The 17205-nt window shown below is 34.4% G+C and overlaps 1 protein-coding gene across 1 annotated transcript in view; it reads right to left on the minus strand.

Annotated features, from left to right (window-relative positions):
• Positions 1-10925, minus strand: part of LOC121388351 (phosphatidylinositol glycan anchor biosynthesis class U protein-like) — a 29592-nt gene extending 18667 nt beyond the window's left edge. The window contains exon 1 of the mRNA XM_041519648.1: positions 10791-10925. Within this exon, the coding sequence (XP_041375582.1) occupies positions 10791-10920 (130 nt within the window). The 5' untranslated portion in view covers positions 10921-10925. The remainder of the gene's footprint in view (positions 1-10790) is intronic.
• Positions 10926-17205: the final 6280 nt, after the last annotated feature.

The raw sequence follows: 17205 nt of genomic DNA on the forward strand, positions 1-17205 counted from the left end.
AAAAATAGAATAATCTTCAAGATTAAATGATTGCAATCTAATTTGTTTCACATATCCTCGCTGAAAAACAGAGAATAGTATTTCCCTAAATATTGTATTAGTGTTTTTGGATAGGACTTTCCTTTGGCACTGTCACATTTAAAGAACATTAGGGCATTGACCCCAGTATTCGACCAGTGTATTTATTTAATTACCATACTCGTTTAAACTGAATAGTATATAGATTTTCCCAACATATTTTGAACATACATGACAGGGTGAACATTCTTTCTTCCAGAAACGCAATAGCAGACGATAACCATGTGAATGAACATAAGTATATATTCATTGGCTATAGTGATAATATGAACGTCGGCCATTTTTGTAGCATGCTATTATACCATCCAACATCCCGTGAACATTTGCAATACTTTTAATCCATTTGAAATCTTTGAAAATGTGTTTAATGTTTTTATTTATAATCAAATGGAGCTGGCAATGAAATGTGACCTCAGTCATTATAATTTCAATAATGTGACCACGTGATCAAATAATCGCATATGATAGAGAGGGTTGCCCCAGTATTTGACCAATAGAAAAGCTTGAGGATACATTCCCAAAATAAACTCCCAAGAACCACAAATTTACTAATTTTATGTAGTTTGGTGCTGTTTGTCAGGACTTACACAATTAGGTTTTCTTTTATTTTCAGTTCAATATCGATATTTGTAAATTGAGATAGGACCAAAGAGACTTCACCAGAAAGTAACTGTGCGTGTGTTAATGTGTTTAAATAAGCATGTGCATGTGTAAATGCAAGAATAGGCCTATGTGTTACAGTTGTTAAAATCAACAGTTTTTGGATTTAGTTGTTTGATATTTCAATTATTTGCTGCATTTACTATAAAATACACTTCAAAGTTTAGTTTTATTAGTTAATTAGAAAGTGGTCAAATACTGGGTCAGCTGGTCGAATACTGCATACTGTTCCTTGCGGCACTCAAACCTACTCTAGTTGGCGTATACTGCATGAACAAAACTTGGGTCTATTCAATGAATAGCATTGCCAGTAAGTATTTACAAAGAAAAACAAATATTTGCAAATGCCAATAAAATGAACATGTTATAATCCTTTCTTTCTTAAGAAGTTAAGTGGTCGAATACTGGGGTCATTGCCCTATATACTTATCATAAACAGTTTGGGTTAAAGGGACATTCCCGAGTTTGCTGCATTGTAAGATGTTTCCGAGTAATGAAATATTTCTACGATTAAAATTACATATTAAATATATTTTCTTGTTTAGAATATCAGTGTCTGTATATTTAATGTGTTTCTGGTCGTCTTAATATTTGTAGGAAGCCCAAACTGGATTTTGTCTTCAAATAATTTTATACGTAATAATAAAAAATATTTTAGGAAACAAAATGAAATTTAACCTAGTACAAATATTAGAACGATCAGAAACACGTTTAATATACAGCCACTAATATTGTATGCAGAAAAATATATTTGATATGTAATTACAATTGTTAAAATGTCTGTTAGTCGAAAACATATTAAAACATTTCAGCAAACTAAGGAATGTCCCTTTAATGACAATGCCAAAGGAAAGTCCTTGCTGTTTTTGTCATTAGGTGAACACTGTTTGGGACGTCGATGGTATAATATGCCAGTAGGATTTCAATCCTATTTTTAATAGGATCGAACTTCTGAATCAATCATTCATTCATTCATTCATCATTGTCATTGATTACCGCCGTACTAGTCGGAACGTAGTAACTTCGGACTTGTAACTTCGGCCCCAGGTAATTTCGGACCGGTAATCTCGGCCTCTGTATTAATGAAAGCAACTTATATCTATCTGGGTTATACGCAAACGAAAGTTTGTTGTTAAACAACCTGATATTATTATTTCTAGATGAGTTTGTTATTTAATTAAACATTATTATATATTCATTGTACATTTTGTTGTGTATATTTTGTTTATTAACTCTTAAACATTTATTCTGCTCATACCCCGTCCCCTTCTTACTATGGTTTGATTTGGTAGGTGTTCCTCATTTTAATCAGATGCTATGCCCACATTAAGCATGTTTGAATCCTCGGCATATAAGCATTTTAATACCTATCAAACAATCCAAATTTAGCCATTGGTGAATAATGCATTGAGAGGCCATTTAGTGTATGTGAACGGTAATCTGGATGTTCATCGAATAGAATGAGACATGTGGTCTACAATTCTCTGACAACTGTGAACTTTCAGTTTAATTTTAGAAACTGAATGCCTAGATTACTGATTAATAAAAATAGTGCTTAATCGTTTATATAATATTTGATGTTATCACAAATTGCTTTCGTTTACTGATGTAAGCATATACATTTTTAAAAACGCAACATTTATTTATTCAGGATTTTACTTTTACGTTTGGAATATACACACACACAGAGTTGGTTAGTATATATTTTATATTCACGATGCGTAAAGTATGATCATAATTGTCCCTCGGATATATCTAGAGTATGTACTATTAAACTGGATTTTAAACACAACTGGTAAAAACTGTCTTAACAAAATATTTTAAAATGTTTAAAAAATAAAGATATATATGAAATTGAAACTTCTTGTTTTATTTACTAGAAATAAAATATATGTACAACTGAGTATATGCCCCATACTTTTGGAGCAATATGCGTATTGAAATGAACGTTTGAACTGCATATGCCATAAAATGAAAAAACGTATTTCATTTCAACTATTTTTGTGCTTATATTCAATTAAGGTTCAAGCACACTTGTTATGGCACACACCTCAGTGGTTAATTGTTAGTAGATATATATGTTATTGAGAGTGTTAATGAGAAAAAAGGAGGGTGTAGTGGCCGTACATCTACCCGTTGTGCCCTTAAAGGAAGGGGCAATTAAGGCATTTGGCCTGGTATGCATATTCAACGATATATAATGCACATTATTGCTTAATATCAACAAGTATAATCGTATAGTTAATTAATAAAATGGTTAAATGTGACGGCTATTATATATAACTGGCGCAGCCATTTTGTACCATCTGAGTGAGTACGCCCCTTGGCGAGCTGGTAGTTACGTAATACTTAACGCGTAACGTCAGGAATGAGCCTTAGAACTAGAGAAACACAATCTACCTGGTTTTTGCAGGATGATAAATAGTCATACATTGCAATGTTCTGTAATAATACACATCCCAGTAAGCCAGCAGTACATCCAGCTCTATATATATTATTTTTCAATACAAAATAAAATACCATTGTCAAAGTGGCTACACAACAAGTCGAAATAATTAACAATGTTTTGTCCATGCATTAACCTACGTACTGAAATGATACACGGAGTGTTTTCTTAGTTAATTGGTCTATGCTGTTAGTTGCTTCTACCTGTGATTCTTGATTGGCAGGTGTGTATTTGATTGGTAACCAGACGAGCCAATTAATTGACGCTGTCTAGACACAAAAATACATACCGGTATTGTGGAATATTACCTGTTGCCCCTAAAATGGTAATGGACATGGTTTATTACTGTAAATAGTTCTGTAAAACTATTGATTAAGTAGACTTTTCCACCTAAAACCACAGAACTGACCAATTACATAGTCCCAAAGAAAAGAAAATTATCACTTGGGTATTGTGGGTTGTCGTTTTTGCTCCAAATGTAGCATATCAATAGGCCTAATAGTGTACATTTTTCCTTTGGATTATTTAACAGAGAAAAATACTATAACCCCATTTTGTTCCATTAATGCAATTTAGTTTAATAGTTTATTATATATTATTACATCATTTATGCTGTTTTACAAGTCAGGTTGATCAAAGAAAAGTGCCTTGTCGAAATTTACTGCTTTTGTTTACACTTTACATACAGGAGATGGTCAGGAGCTGACGTCACTTCGCCCCAAGCTATCCCACCGGACGTCACAAAAACGAAACAAAATGGCTGCCCCCAGTTAGTAGCATACAACAAGCATTTTTTTTAACATACTTTTTTATGACTTTTATAATGTAAACTGAAGCAAATGGACCTAATTAGAAGAAAAACACACAAAATGTAATAATATTTCATCATAAATCTTGTTCAGCGTACATGTAAACATGACATGTCAATGGATATTCCAGAGGCCAATTTCACAAATTTGCTAAAAAGCGTCCCCTCCTCACCAAAGCAAGATATAATACTTTAACAAAAAACTAAAATTAGCACACTTTTCTGTGTTATCTTAGCTAGTTATCCTCCAAGTTTTAATGTGTTTGGTTAAACTGTGTATTTTTAATTATTAAGCAAATTGTTGCCCATCTGCCAAAACTGTCCAAAGCCAGGCACAGAAACACAGAAATGTTGGAAAATATTATAATGTTGTCACATACTGACAATCACTTTACACCTGATATGTCCTATAGACAATATCATTGTGTAGTCTTTGCATTTATTAATATAAAATACATCAGACCCGTAGGAACTGGGATGGGGTGGGGTGGGGTGGGTGTGTAAGGGGTGGGCCTAGGGGCTTGTTCTCCATCCCACACTTGAGGGACAAAAATGTATGTTTTAAATTTTCACTACTCCACATAAATAAAGATGATATAAAGATGAAAATCTAGTTTGTATCCCTCACTAGAGACTGTATACCCCCCCCCCCCCCCACACACACACACACACACTTCAAATATCGTTCCTACAGGCCTGTACAAATGTGGACAATATGTAGAGGCTGACGTTATGAGCCAGTTCCTTTTATCTTTAGGATTTTGTAATCACGATTTCAAACCAACTGTATCAGCTAGTTTGCTCCACATACTGACATAAAACACATTTGTTATTATATATTGGAATAAAACAAAAATAATTACAATATATCCAGTATTGTTTTCTTTAATCATTCATGAAGGAAGAAGGAAGTCCTGGTGAAAATATATTACAGGTAAAACAAAACAAAATAATATATGATGCTTATTCCGAGTGCTAACTATTGTACATTTTGCTTTAAAGGAAACATGTCACGTAAACCATATTTGGCACCAACCATGTACAATTAATTATAAATTGAATCACCTAAAAAATTTTTTTATAAAAAATTAATTACTTAAAATATCTCCATAAAAGAACCCCAGATACGAGCTCTTAGCGGAAATTGCCGATCTTTAATGAGCAGGGCAATCACGAGGTCCCTGACGTCAGAGACGCGTCGCTTGATCTGAAGCCTTACACTTAAAAGCATTAGTCCGTACCACTCATAAAGAATCTAAGACTTGCACAGCTTACCAAACAATGAGTGTTCGTTCGCAAAACGTTTTGCCGTATTAATTTGAGCTGTTAGTAAATGAAGAAAGACACACATTTACTTACAACAGTGATACTGAAGAAAAAACGGATAGCGAGTCGGAGGGTGGAGAAACTGATGGTGCCAGACCAGACCGGTCGACCAATTTACAGCCCGGAGCCCGAAAGTAACCCGGAGACAAAACCAAAACTCGGATGCTAATGCCGAGGTGTATACTGTTCATATTTAGCATAAAGATACACCTCGATATGATGTATTTAAATATGTAAAAAAATATAAATGTAGGACAAACTTTTTTTTTTTTTTTTTTTTTTTTTTTTATAGAAAATATCGCATTTTTTATGTTCGGGCTGTACATAATGAAATCTGTATGCACAGTGTAAACAAACGCTCTAATTTACGACAAGGCGCTTCACTTTCATTAACCTGGCTTGTAAAACAACATAAATGACTTGAGAGTATAATCAACTTTTAAACTAAATATATTTCTATTTTCATCAATAGAACGAAATGGGGTTATAGTATTTTTCTCTCATAAAAAAAAGTAGCATATTATTAGGCCTATTGGTAGGGTGCGTTAGAGTAAAAACGACCACTCACGATACCCAAGTGATAATTTTCTTTTCTTTGGTACTACGTAATTGGTCAGTTTTGTAATTTTAGATGGGAAAGTCTACTTAATCAAGGGTTTTACAGCATTATTTACAATAATGAATCAGGGCGGCTGATAATGTCCATTAAGATTGTACTATAGTCGCGACACGTTACGCCACAATACCCTGTAATCTTAAAAAAACTGGCACGTATTTTGTACGCATGTCTAGACCGTGGTAATCACTTACCTGGTCGATACCCTGCAATATACACCTGCCAATCAGGAATCACATGTGCAGGCCACGGAAAGAAAGGACCAATTAACTAAAACAACACTCCGATTCTCAAGTCAGCCCGTGGATGAAACATAATAGTTATTTCGACACCGACAGTAGTGGGTTTTTTTGTATTGAACTTCGTGTTGCTTTGGGGCTTCGGGCGATGAGGAACGTTTTTGTAACGTATTCCGCCCGAAGATTAAAAACATTATTTAAAATTATTATTGTTTTCTACACGTTTTTTAAAAACATATTTAAATACATCGTACTGAGATGTATCCTCATGCCAAATCCCATGTTTGTATATGCCATATTTAATTACTTATTGACGTTTCCTTCTTAGGACGGATGAATACAGATTTTGTTATGTAGGCCTACAGCCCTAACATGAAAAATCTTTTTTTTTCCAAAAAAATAAATAAATAAAAAATTCTACATTTTTATTTTAACATATATAAATACACCATGCTGAGGTGTATCTTTGTGCCAAATATGTACAATGTACACCTCGGCATTCGCAACCGAGTACTGTTTTTGTCTCCGGGTAACGTTCGGGCTCCGGGCTGTAATTAGGCGGACACCAAAGTACTATGCGGTGTTGGTGTCCAATCTTTTCTTTTGCGATAAAATACACGCGTCTTTCTTCGGATACAATCCTTTGGAAAACCATAAAAAGACAATCCCGATCGTTTAAACTGTTTATTTTTACACCCGAAGGCCGCGCAGTACGGCACTGTTGGACTGAAAAGATCGTAAGCCCCTTACTCCATATATAAACAGTTAACAACAATGGAAGAGTACAGCGGCTCTGACGTCACTTCCCTTTTTTTCCGAACGCTCACGAAGAAATATGCATAAATCGTACTTTGATACTGGTTAGCGTAATTTCTTCATTTTAAGTTAACTACACGTATTTTATTGTTATAAAGTTATTTGTATATTATTTTTATATCATTTTTCTTTTAAAATGAGCTATAATATGGTCTCGTGTCATGTTTCCTTTAAATTGCTAGATGCCAAAAGTGATTAAGTATATTATTTTATGGTGACAGTCGAAAATTAGACGACCAATTGTTTCAACCTCTGTCAAAGGTAGCAGGCTTTCTGCCAGAACATAATTCGAGGGTACGTAATACAAACTAAATATATTCAAAGGCATATATTGGGTAGTTATGGGTTTGAAATGTTGTTTTATTGGACATTTTATTTAATGCACTTTTACAAATTTTAAACGGCAATTATCTTACTATAATCTATCTAAAAATTAAAACAAAACATATCCATTAATTTTCGAGTACATACATGTAATTTTACCTGCATTCCCTCTAGCAGAAACCCAGGGTAGGGAACCAGTTATTTGGTGTAGAGTATTTTTAATATCACATAAAGAAAGCATTGAAAAGTGCAATTTTATTATGCTTTATTAGTGGACATTTAGCTTTAAAACTAATTAACCATCATTAATTCTGGCCAAAGTAGGCCTACATATGTTGCTCCTGCCAAAGTGTTAGCATTTTAATTTTAATGACAATATACTGAACTGATGATAAACATTGTTAGCTAAACGTTAAACGCAATCTGATTAAAATCAGGTCCACTGGCCTGTACTGGAAAGTAAAGATCCAAATAGAGCTGGTTTTAATCAGATTGCGTTAAACGTATCAATTCACGTTTTGAAGCTGTTTTGCAACTAGAAAGACGTTAGTATGGAGTCGTTATGGGTTGTCAGTGAAAATTAATTTACAGGTAAATAAATGTGAACTATAAATATTCATATGTGAACAAATTACAATACCTTTATTTAATGTATATATCTTAAGTACATACTTGTCTTTCATTTTCACATTGTAAATATACCAAATTGTCATGTTTATGTATTACATTTATACTTTTGGTTTACCACTGTCACACTGAAAACATTTGGCCCATAACTGTATTTAGTCAAATATTAAGCAAAATCTAGACTGGAAATGATTTATGCTTATTAAATCTTTTTTATTTTTGGCATCGATCAGTCTTGTTTATAATAGCAATATGTATGCAAGTTTGAGATTCTGTGTGCGCTATGAATGAAAGAAACAATCTTAAAATTAGTGGCGAGAATTTCAAAAGTTATGTCCCTTGGTATAAAAATCCCGGTCAATCATAATTACTTTAATAAATCAATTCTTTTACTTACGGTGGTTTAAATTTATGTTAGTGACATAAATCGGTTCTTTAAAATACTGCACATAATAACATATACATATAAATGGTGTTTATGGCTGATAAAGGGTTATAAATTGATAACCTATATAGTATATTTGGAAAAATACTTTTACCACTTTTAATTTGCAACTAAGGTGCTAGACTCACGTAAACAAATTTATTCATCATTCTAGTTTACGAACACTACCGATGTTTAACGATTAAGTCGGCTGTTAATGACTGTAAAGCCGTAATCGACATGTAGGTATTCGGGGTCGCGTTTTTGGCAAAATGATAAAACACGTTTAGAGTTGCGGCCCTTTGCTTGGTGGTTGCTACAGTTAGCAGGAATAATCATGTTTTTTTTATTAACTCTAAAATTACGCGTTTTTCATTTGCTAAAGTGTCAGTAGGTGTTGGTGGTCCAGGTATGCATCTTTCCAACACATAAGGCTCTTGTCTGAGCTGACCCTACCTTCAGTACTCACTCTGGGCTGGAGCCGGTACCTTGTAAGACCGACGTTTGCTTAGGCACTGCGCCGTCGAGACCGGTAGAAAAATGTCATCGAAATTCCTCTTAACTAAGTCGATGGGGTCCGAGATTACCTGGGGCCGAGATTAGGGGGCATACTTTTAGTACGTACGCATTTTGGGGGGGTGGGGGGGTTGAAAATTTAAGAGCCATTTTGCGTACGGTGGGGGGGGTGTGTGTGTGTGTTTATTAGGGTAAAATTAAAATATATATATATAGTTAATTTGATTATTTACTGACGTTCTAGATCGTCGGCGCCTGTTTTGTTCGCCATACTAACCCTTTGCGTACGGTTGAAACAATGGATGAAGGGCCGGATGCCTATGAGGCCATTCATGATGATCCTGAACACCTCAACAGCGACGCAGTCTTAACTGAGGAAGCAGAGCCTGTATTTGCACCGCCGATCTACAGAAATATTTTTGAGGCCCTTGGTGTACCTTGGGAGGCATTGGATGAATAACACTACAAATTTTCTCATTGATCTAGGCAGTCATATTGTTTATCAATATTTTGTTGTCATGTGCCCCAAAAAGTTGTACCTACTGGTACTAAGTTCCGACTTTTAGGTTTATAGTTCCGAGTTAGTTCCAGTTTTATAGTTTTGTGATTAAATCATTAAACATGATTTGAATTTTTTTGTAATTAAAACAGAGCAGACGTTCCGGTTTATAATACATTTAGAAACATTTTATTCGTCGTCAAGCGTTGTTTAATACATTTGTACAATGAGCAGTATTCATTAATTATAGTATACCATGATGACATCGACGGTGGCATTGTCTACATTTACTGGTACTGACTGACAATCTTTTGCGTATGTACGCAAGGGGGGGGGGGGTATGGGCACTGGCGTACGCATGCGTATGGGGGGGGGGGGGGGGGGTGCAAAAAATCGGAAAATTGTGCGTACGTACTAAATGGATGACCCCTTACTCGGGTCCGAAGTTACCAAAGTCCGAAGTTACAGTCTACTACCGGCAAAGGCCTACCACGGCTATTCATCAATAACAGACATGAGTAGGGGTGCAACGATACGGTCAAAACCGTATTGCGATATATTGCGATATAAGAAACCGTATTGCAATATAGTTGATATTATTTAAATTTAATATTTATGGGTTGGGTCTTTTTTTTAATGAAAACAGAAGGCATAACTTTTTAATGATTTTTATTAGTTTCAGCTGTCAGGCTAAATGTTTTAGGCCATATTTTTATTTTTTAACACAATACTTGTCTACTAGAACACCGGTGTGACGGTGTCAAACTATTTATAAATTGTCACATTCGGAAATCCTTACTATCGCGCTTTTCCGTTGCTGCTCACTTAACACGGAAATGTATGTATCGAGTCGCTATGTTTCGGCAGATCGACCAAACCAGAGCCGAGGTTATTAGCCGAGGTATTTTGAACGATCGGCTGAAGTATTCCGAGTTCAGTGAAAAACAGCAAAGTGTGATTCTCACTTGTTGGTTTATTTCTTTGAAGATGATAGCCGTAGCCGTATTCCAACGTAAATGAACAATGAATGATAATGTGTAAGTAACAAAACATTTATTTGTAATTATCGTTAACTGGTTATTTTCAATGGACATTAAACACGTTTTGTTTAGAAGTCAGAACCAAGTATAACCGACCTATCACTTCGTATGCCAACAAGTAAGCCGACTACGCTTAACGTGATAGTTACACTTCCTGTCACCACCAATTAATAAAATGATGTGGTTTTTGTTTGTTTATTTGCCTATTTCAAGTCAAATAAAATACAAGGAAAAAAAATAGCGTATAAAAATCGCGATACGCAAAACTGTACCGCGGTTCGTATCGAGCTGATCAATTATCGCGGTATACCGGTATACCGGTTTATCGTTGCAGCACTAGACATGAGTAATTTTAATTAGAATAACTTCACCTCTTTCCCATGATGTTAATGGAGTGACAACTTCATTCTTTGATTCAAGCCATGATGGAAGGGATGTCTTAAATAAGGATAACCGCAATCCGATTCCCAATAAAAAGCAGATAAACAATTTTCCCGACATCTTGGTTCTTTCTTTATTTTGTATTTCCTCCCTGAACAACGCAGCACCAAGTTCAAGTGATACGAATAGCGTTTTAAAAACATTATTCCCCTACCGGTCCAACCAAAGGGGACTATAGGTTTCATTTCCGTCCTTCTGTCTGTCTGTCTGTCCCACATAATGTTTTCCGGATGTTTTTTTCCAGAAGGCATTGAGATATTAACGTACAATTTTGTGTATAGCTTTATCATGTAATGTTACAGATCAAGTTTGACTTTCATGGCGATTTACCCATGTTTAACGGAGTTATTACCCTTGCACTTAGACAATGTGAAAATTAGTTTTCTGGACTTCTTTTTTAGAAGGCCTTGATATATTGAACTGAAATTTTGTACATAGCTGTATTATGTACTGTTACAGATCAAGTTTGACTTTCATGACGATTTACCCATATTTGACGGAGTTATGACCCTTGAACTTAGACAATGTGAAAATTGGATTTCCGGACTTTTGTTTTGCAATACCTAAAACTATTGTGGTGAAATTCTGTATATATAGTTTTCCATATCCTTCTATCCTATATCTTCTATAGTCTTCTATATCCCACCTTTAGGGATTTTCGGTCACCATGTTTTTCAGTTGGCCAGGACCATCAGCTATCATAATCGGCTTGTTTGCCATAAAATTGATGGTGGGGGTAAGCGCCAGGGCCTTTGCCATGACAACACAGAGATGAAACATTGGAATTTGAGAAAATGACATGTCTATGTAACTAGGGAACCTAAAAACACAAAATAAATGTCTATTATATATATAAGCTGTCCTGTTAATTGCAATCACGACCTAGGTAATTGAAGGTCAAGGTCATTACGCATGATCAAGATCAATCTAAATATATGATGTTGTGGCAAATATGAATGGTTTGCTATGTGTTTAAATATTCAATGTTCCTGAATTACCGTTCAAATATCATCATCGTCGTTGTCATCAAACATATCCTCTTACATCATCGTAATCATCAAACATATCGCACATGATCAAGGGCAAACTAATTGTAAGACGTCCTATGGAGAAAACGAATGTTTACTACATGTGTCTAATATTCAGTGCTCCTGGATTGCCGGTCAAATCATAACGTTATCATCATCATCATCATCATCATCGTCGTCGTCGTCGTCATCAAATATGTCCTCTTGAATGTTGTAGTAGTCATTTCCACTATCCATTTCGTCAGCAACCTGTTCTAGTACCAAATAGACCAGATCCTCTGGAAGCATTACATCTTCTATCCATTGGTACGCCAATTTGTCTCCTTTTAGTAGGCTACCCATCCTTGACCATTTTCTGGCTTTGGCATGATACCATATCAGCTTGGTTCCAGACGAGATTCTGATAGTTAGCACGTACAATATGCATCCTCGAGGAGGATCTGCAGGGTGGAAGTAAACTTAGGTCGATGCCACTCTCACTGGATAGTAGCTGGTACTTTGGTGTGTACCGTGTCATGAGCATAGTATATCGGAGCTTGTTAATGTCCTTGACGCCTGATCTTGCTCCATACAAAATACACATGAATACCTCCAAATCATCAAACTGTTCTAGAATAAGAGTCGGCGTTGTATCTAAAGTTGTGAAGATAGGAATATAGTTTGGTTTTTTTTCGCAGCACACGCATGAGTCCCACCTTGCCTTTATGAACAAATGAACTGATAGAATCACAGGCGGTGAAGGCATGTAATGAGAGCAATGCATTGCTAAAATCGTTACCAATGCCCTGGTAAGCGGGGTTTTCTGAAACCTTGATTACAAGGAAACTATGTAGGATGGTTACCCACTTTTCACAGGATTGGCCGGTCGAAAACAAAGACATTCCGGTTTCCTTTCCCATCCTGTCCTGGACGGAGGAGCCGTCGGAAGTCAACACCTGCGCCCATGACATGGTCTAACAAAGTATTACCTGAACAAAAATTATTTGATTTGTCCCTAAATGTACTTCATTCAACCATCTTCATAACCACCATACTCCATTTATTAATGATATTTTGTAAAAAAAAAAAATTGGAATTATAGCAATGGTCCATAATTCAAAAACTAAAATTGCCTTGAGGGTTGACAGGGATTTCATTCCATCATGATTTAGTTAAAGTGATGCGATAGCTAGACTTGTTTTCCAACAATTAATGCAATTTTTATTTATTATCCACTTTTAGAGAAATAAGGTCCTTAAATCCGTGACAGTATGCCTTTAACATTAATTATATACTTCACATTCAGAATTAACCTATATACTAGCCTGTGTGATCACACTGACCTTTTAAGCATAAATAGAGAATATCTTATCCAACATCATATCCATACATTAAATTCAATATATCATTGAATTTAAGAAATCATAATATAACTTACAACTCACTGATCACAAATCAGTGATTATGCATATAGCACAATCTTTAATACATTGAATGTTCTATACTTGATCAATACTATAAAAATCACATAACATATTTCATAAATACAAAGGCAAAGCTAAATACACCATAGCCTGTCTACAAATAGTTTACCTACCGACTGTGGGTCGGGTCTTTACAGAAGCATAATGCTGGTTGTCACCTACATTATTGTGGCACCTAATAATAAAATAAAGTCAATTAAGTACACATAAATCCATACGTGTACACATACTAATTAAACAAATATCTTATAATAACTTTTTTTTTTTTTTTAAACTTTATTACCCCAGATCACTGGCAATGTCAAGGTTGGGGTGCCTTGAGTCATCGTCTTACAAATGTACAATAATAATAATAAAATTATAACATATTTCATATATACATGTATGCACACATACACATACATATAGATACATACACACACATGCACACATACATTATATATACATGTATATACATATACACATACATATAGATACATACACACACATGCACACATATATATATATATATATATATATATACACACACATACACACATACATACATATACATAGACATACACATACACATATACATACATATACACACATACATATACATGTACACATATACACACATACATACATATACCAGTATATACATACATACATACATATATACATACATTCATACATACATATATGATACATATGGTAGTTACATTCATTTCATTTGTCGTCTATATTGCACAAGCATATCCATATATATATATATTTTAAATGATCTGAGGGTCAAAATGGATAGATAAAACGAGCATAGTGGGGAGAAAAGAAAAGAGAAAGAAAGGATAGAAAGGAAAGGTTTGTCTATCAACACCCAAATGTTTTTGGTTTTTAAAACAAAATAACTGCTTTAAGTGGGTGTCTAATGTAGTAAGAACAACACTTGGTATCCTAGAAATATGAATGAAGTATGGTAAAAATAGGCGAGGTTCAAAAAGAAGTATGGAAAACAGTTTTTAAAAACAATATTATTATTAAAAAAAAATTCCAAACAAGCTACAAAGTTGTTGGGTTTTTCGTTTGTTGTTTTTTCTGTTATATTTTTAAAGCAAAGACTATAAAGAAAGAAAAGGTTACCAGCCTTATAAAAAGAAATATTTAGGATTTTATGTAGGCCAATCAGCACTAAAAAGGTTAAGCCACTTTCCCCAACGTTCGTCGAATTTTTGATACTCACAATTTTTAAAATAAATATATCTTTCTATTTGAAATTTGTTTTGCAATTTCGTTTTTATAACATTAAAATTAAGACTGTTGTTTATATTTTTCAAACTATAAATGTGATGTTTTATATTGATTATTAACCAGTTAATTACTTGGTTCATATCACTGTTTATCATACCAAACATAACTGTATGCTTATAATATCTTAGTTATTATGTTACTTTATTAAATACTGTAAATTAGATAGTATAATCATTTATGATAGAATATATAGAATTTAACCTATTCTACTAGCTATTCTATAAATATAACGTAACCATTTAATAAAAAGCTAATCAAGCTAAGTCACAATGTTATATTTAACATAACTGTAATAATATTACTATATTATTAATCACTAAATCTCCTAATCTCATTTGTTGATTAAAATAAGTAATTAAAACAGGTCATTAAGGTGTAAATCATGTACAATATGTATTTACCTTTAAAATTATCTCTGAATGTTAGCTGTGCAGTTGCTGTGAATAAAAGCTGTCTTCTCATAAAAGTGGTCTGTTCTCCTTGAATGTCATAAAGCTTCTGACCAGGAGAACACAGAAACAATTACACTGGGCTTGCAAGAACTGAGTTGTCAGTGAGCACAACCCAAGCCCAGAAAACCAGAGAAAGCAGGACAACAAAGAAAGCCTGCACAAGTATAACCTGACAGAATAAAACTATGTGATCAGTGTTTTAAAATAGTATGTTTGTAGTGAATGTAGTTTAAAGCACCCGGTTACACACACACACACACACACACACACACACACACACACACACACACACACACACACACACACACACACACACACACACACACACACACACATTAATTAATTAATTAAATAATTAAAAAGTTAACTAGCCAAAAATAAAAAAGGAATTCACTGCTCGGCCGAATATTTATATAATTTAGAGCATTTTAGAAGGACAGTCCAAAGATAAATGAGAGAAAGAAGAGAGGATCGGACTATTTAATAATATAGAAAAAGGTAATTGTGATATAAAATTTTGAACGAAGGTCTAAAAGTTTAAAAGTCCGATCTATATGTCCACATGTGTAGCCTCATTAAGACCGTTAAGGTGCAAAGCTTGTAGGGACGAGGTTGCGTCCTGTTAAGAAAACCCCTTGAGTGACGGTCATTAGATGTGGAAGGCGTAGTGCTGTGCGGAAATACAGTTCTTGCGATTGTCTGATACTCTCTAATTCAGACGGAACCGGCTTCTCAATATTTGTATTTCAGCACAGCACTACACCTTCAATGTCGAATGACTGTCAGTCTAGGGGTTTTCTTGACGGGATGCAACCCATCTCGTCCCTACAAGCTGTGCACCCTAACGACCTTAACGAGGCCACTCACGTGGACATATAGATCGGACTTTAAACTTTTAGACCTTCGTTCAAAACCTTATGTCGAATTCACTTTCTTTTTTTCAATATTATTAAATAGTCCGATCCCCTCTTCTTTCTCTTATTTATTTTTGGAGTGTCCTTCTAAAATGCTCCAAATTATATAAATATTCGGCCGAGCAGTCAGTTCTTTTATTTTTGGCTTGTTTACTTTTTATTTTATTTTTTATTTTTAAATTCTATTAACTTTTTTTCACTAATTGCTATTTTCAAAATCCTGTCGCCCTCCCCTTCTGTCCCGGACCCAGTAACTGGAGAAGTCAGAGATTGTGCTCTGCGACCTCTATTTGGCACGTGGCTTGTCTCTAGAAAAAAATACCACGCGGCAAAGAAAACATATTCAGTATCCTGGCGTCATATGTTTTCGATACGATAAGCAAAAAATTAAAATATAATAAAAACAATACTTCGTACATACAATACTACTTTACCTTTCTCAAGTCACATTAGTTTATTGTAAAAAAACAGTGATAATTTCCCATGAACACCAAATTTTCCTCCAAAAACACTAGCTGCTAAGTTGTACAGGTGTTTCCACTATATTTTCACAAACGTCATATGTTTTCGATAGTTTCATTGGCTGTCTATTTTTGTCCTTTTTATGGCAGTGAAGGATCTATACTCCGATCAATAATTTACATCAAAATCTTCTTTTGAAAATAAAATCATATAATGTTTGTAACTTGTAAAAAATATTGAATAATCTTCAGACCAATAGACAGTGTTCATTTAAATCATATTTACATTATGTTTTCGTCATAGGTTAATGTCTACTCCTCTTGTTATACGTATCAACGACACCTAAATTCAGACTGTCACCTTAAGTACAGAGATACAAACTATATATTTTCAAAAAATCTAATTCCACCAAACCACCTTTATTTGTAGTAAATGTAAATGCACATGTAAACATGTCCCCACCAGAAATTACCGAAAAGATCTTTGCTGTGAATAACATAAGAGGTAACCCAACCAGCCTTCCATAAATTTTATTGTTCAGTGTAATGATCACGTGGTATATCTTCGAACTTTGGCAAGTCAGATGTCAGTGTTGCAGACGATAACTTTGCAGGGATTTGTGATACCTGGATTTCGCTATGTGAGGCATTTCATTAGTACCAAAATATTGCATTACGAAAAACTGATAACATGCACACTATTTATGGTATTATAATTAAAACATAAAGTTGGCAGCTTG

Source organism: Gigantopelta aegis, chromosome 14 (assembly GCF_016097555.1).
Source record: "Gigantopelta aegis isolate Gae_Host chromosome 14, Gae_host_genome, whole genome shotgun sequence".
Classification (NCBI taxonomy): domain Eukaryota; kingdom Metazoa; phylum Mollusca; class Gastropoda; order Neomphalida; family Peltospiridae; genus Gigantopelta; species Gigantopelta aegis.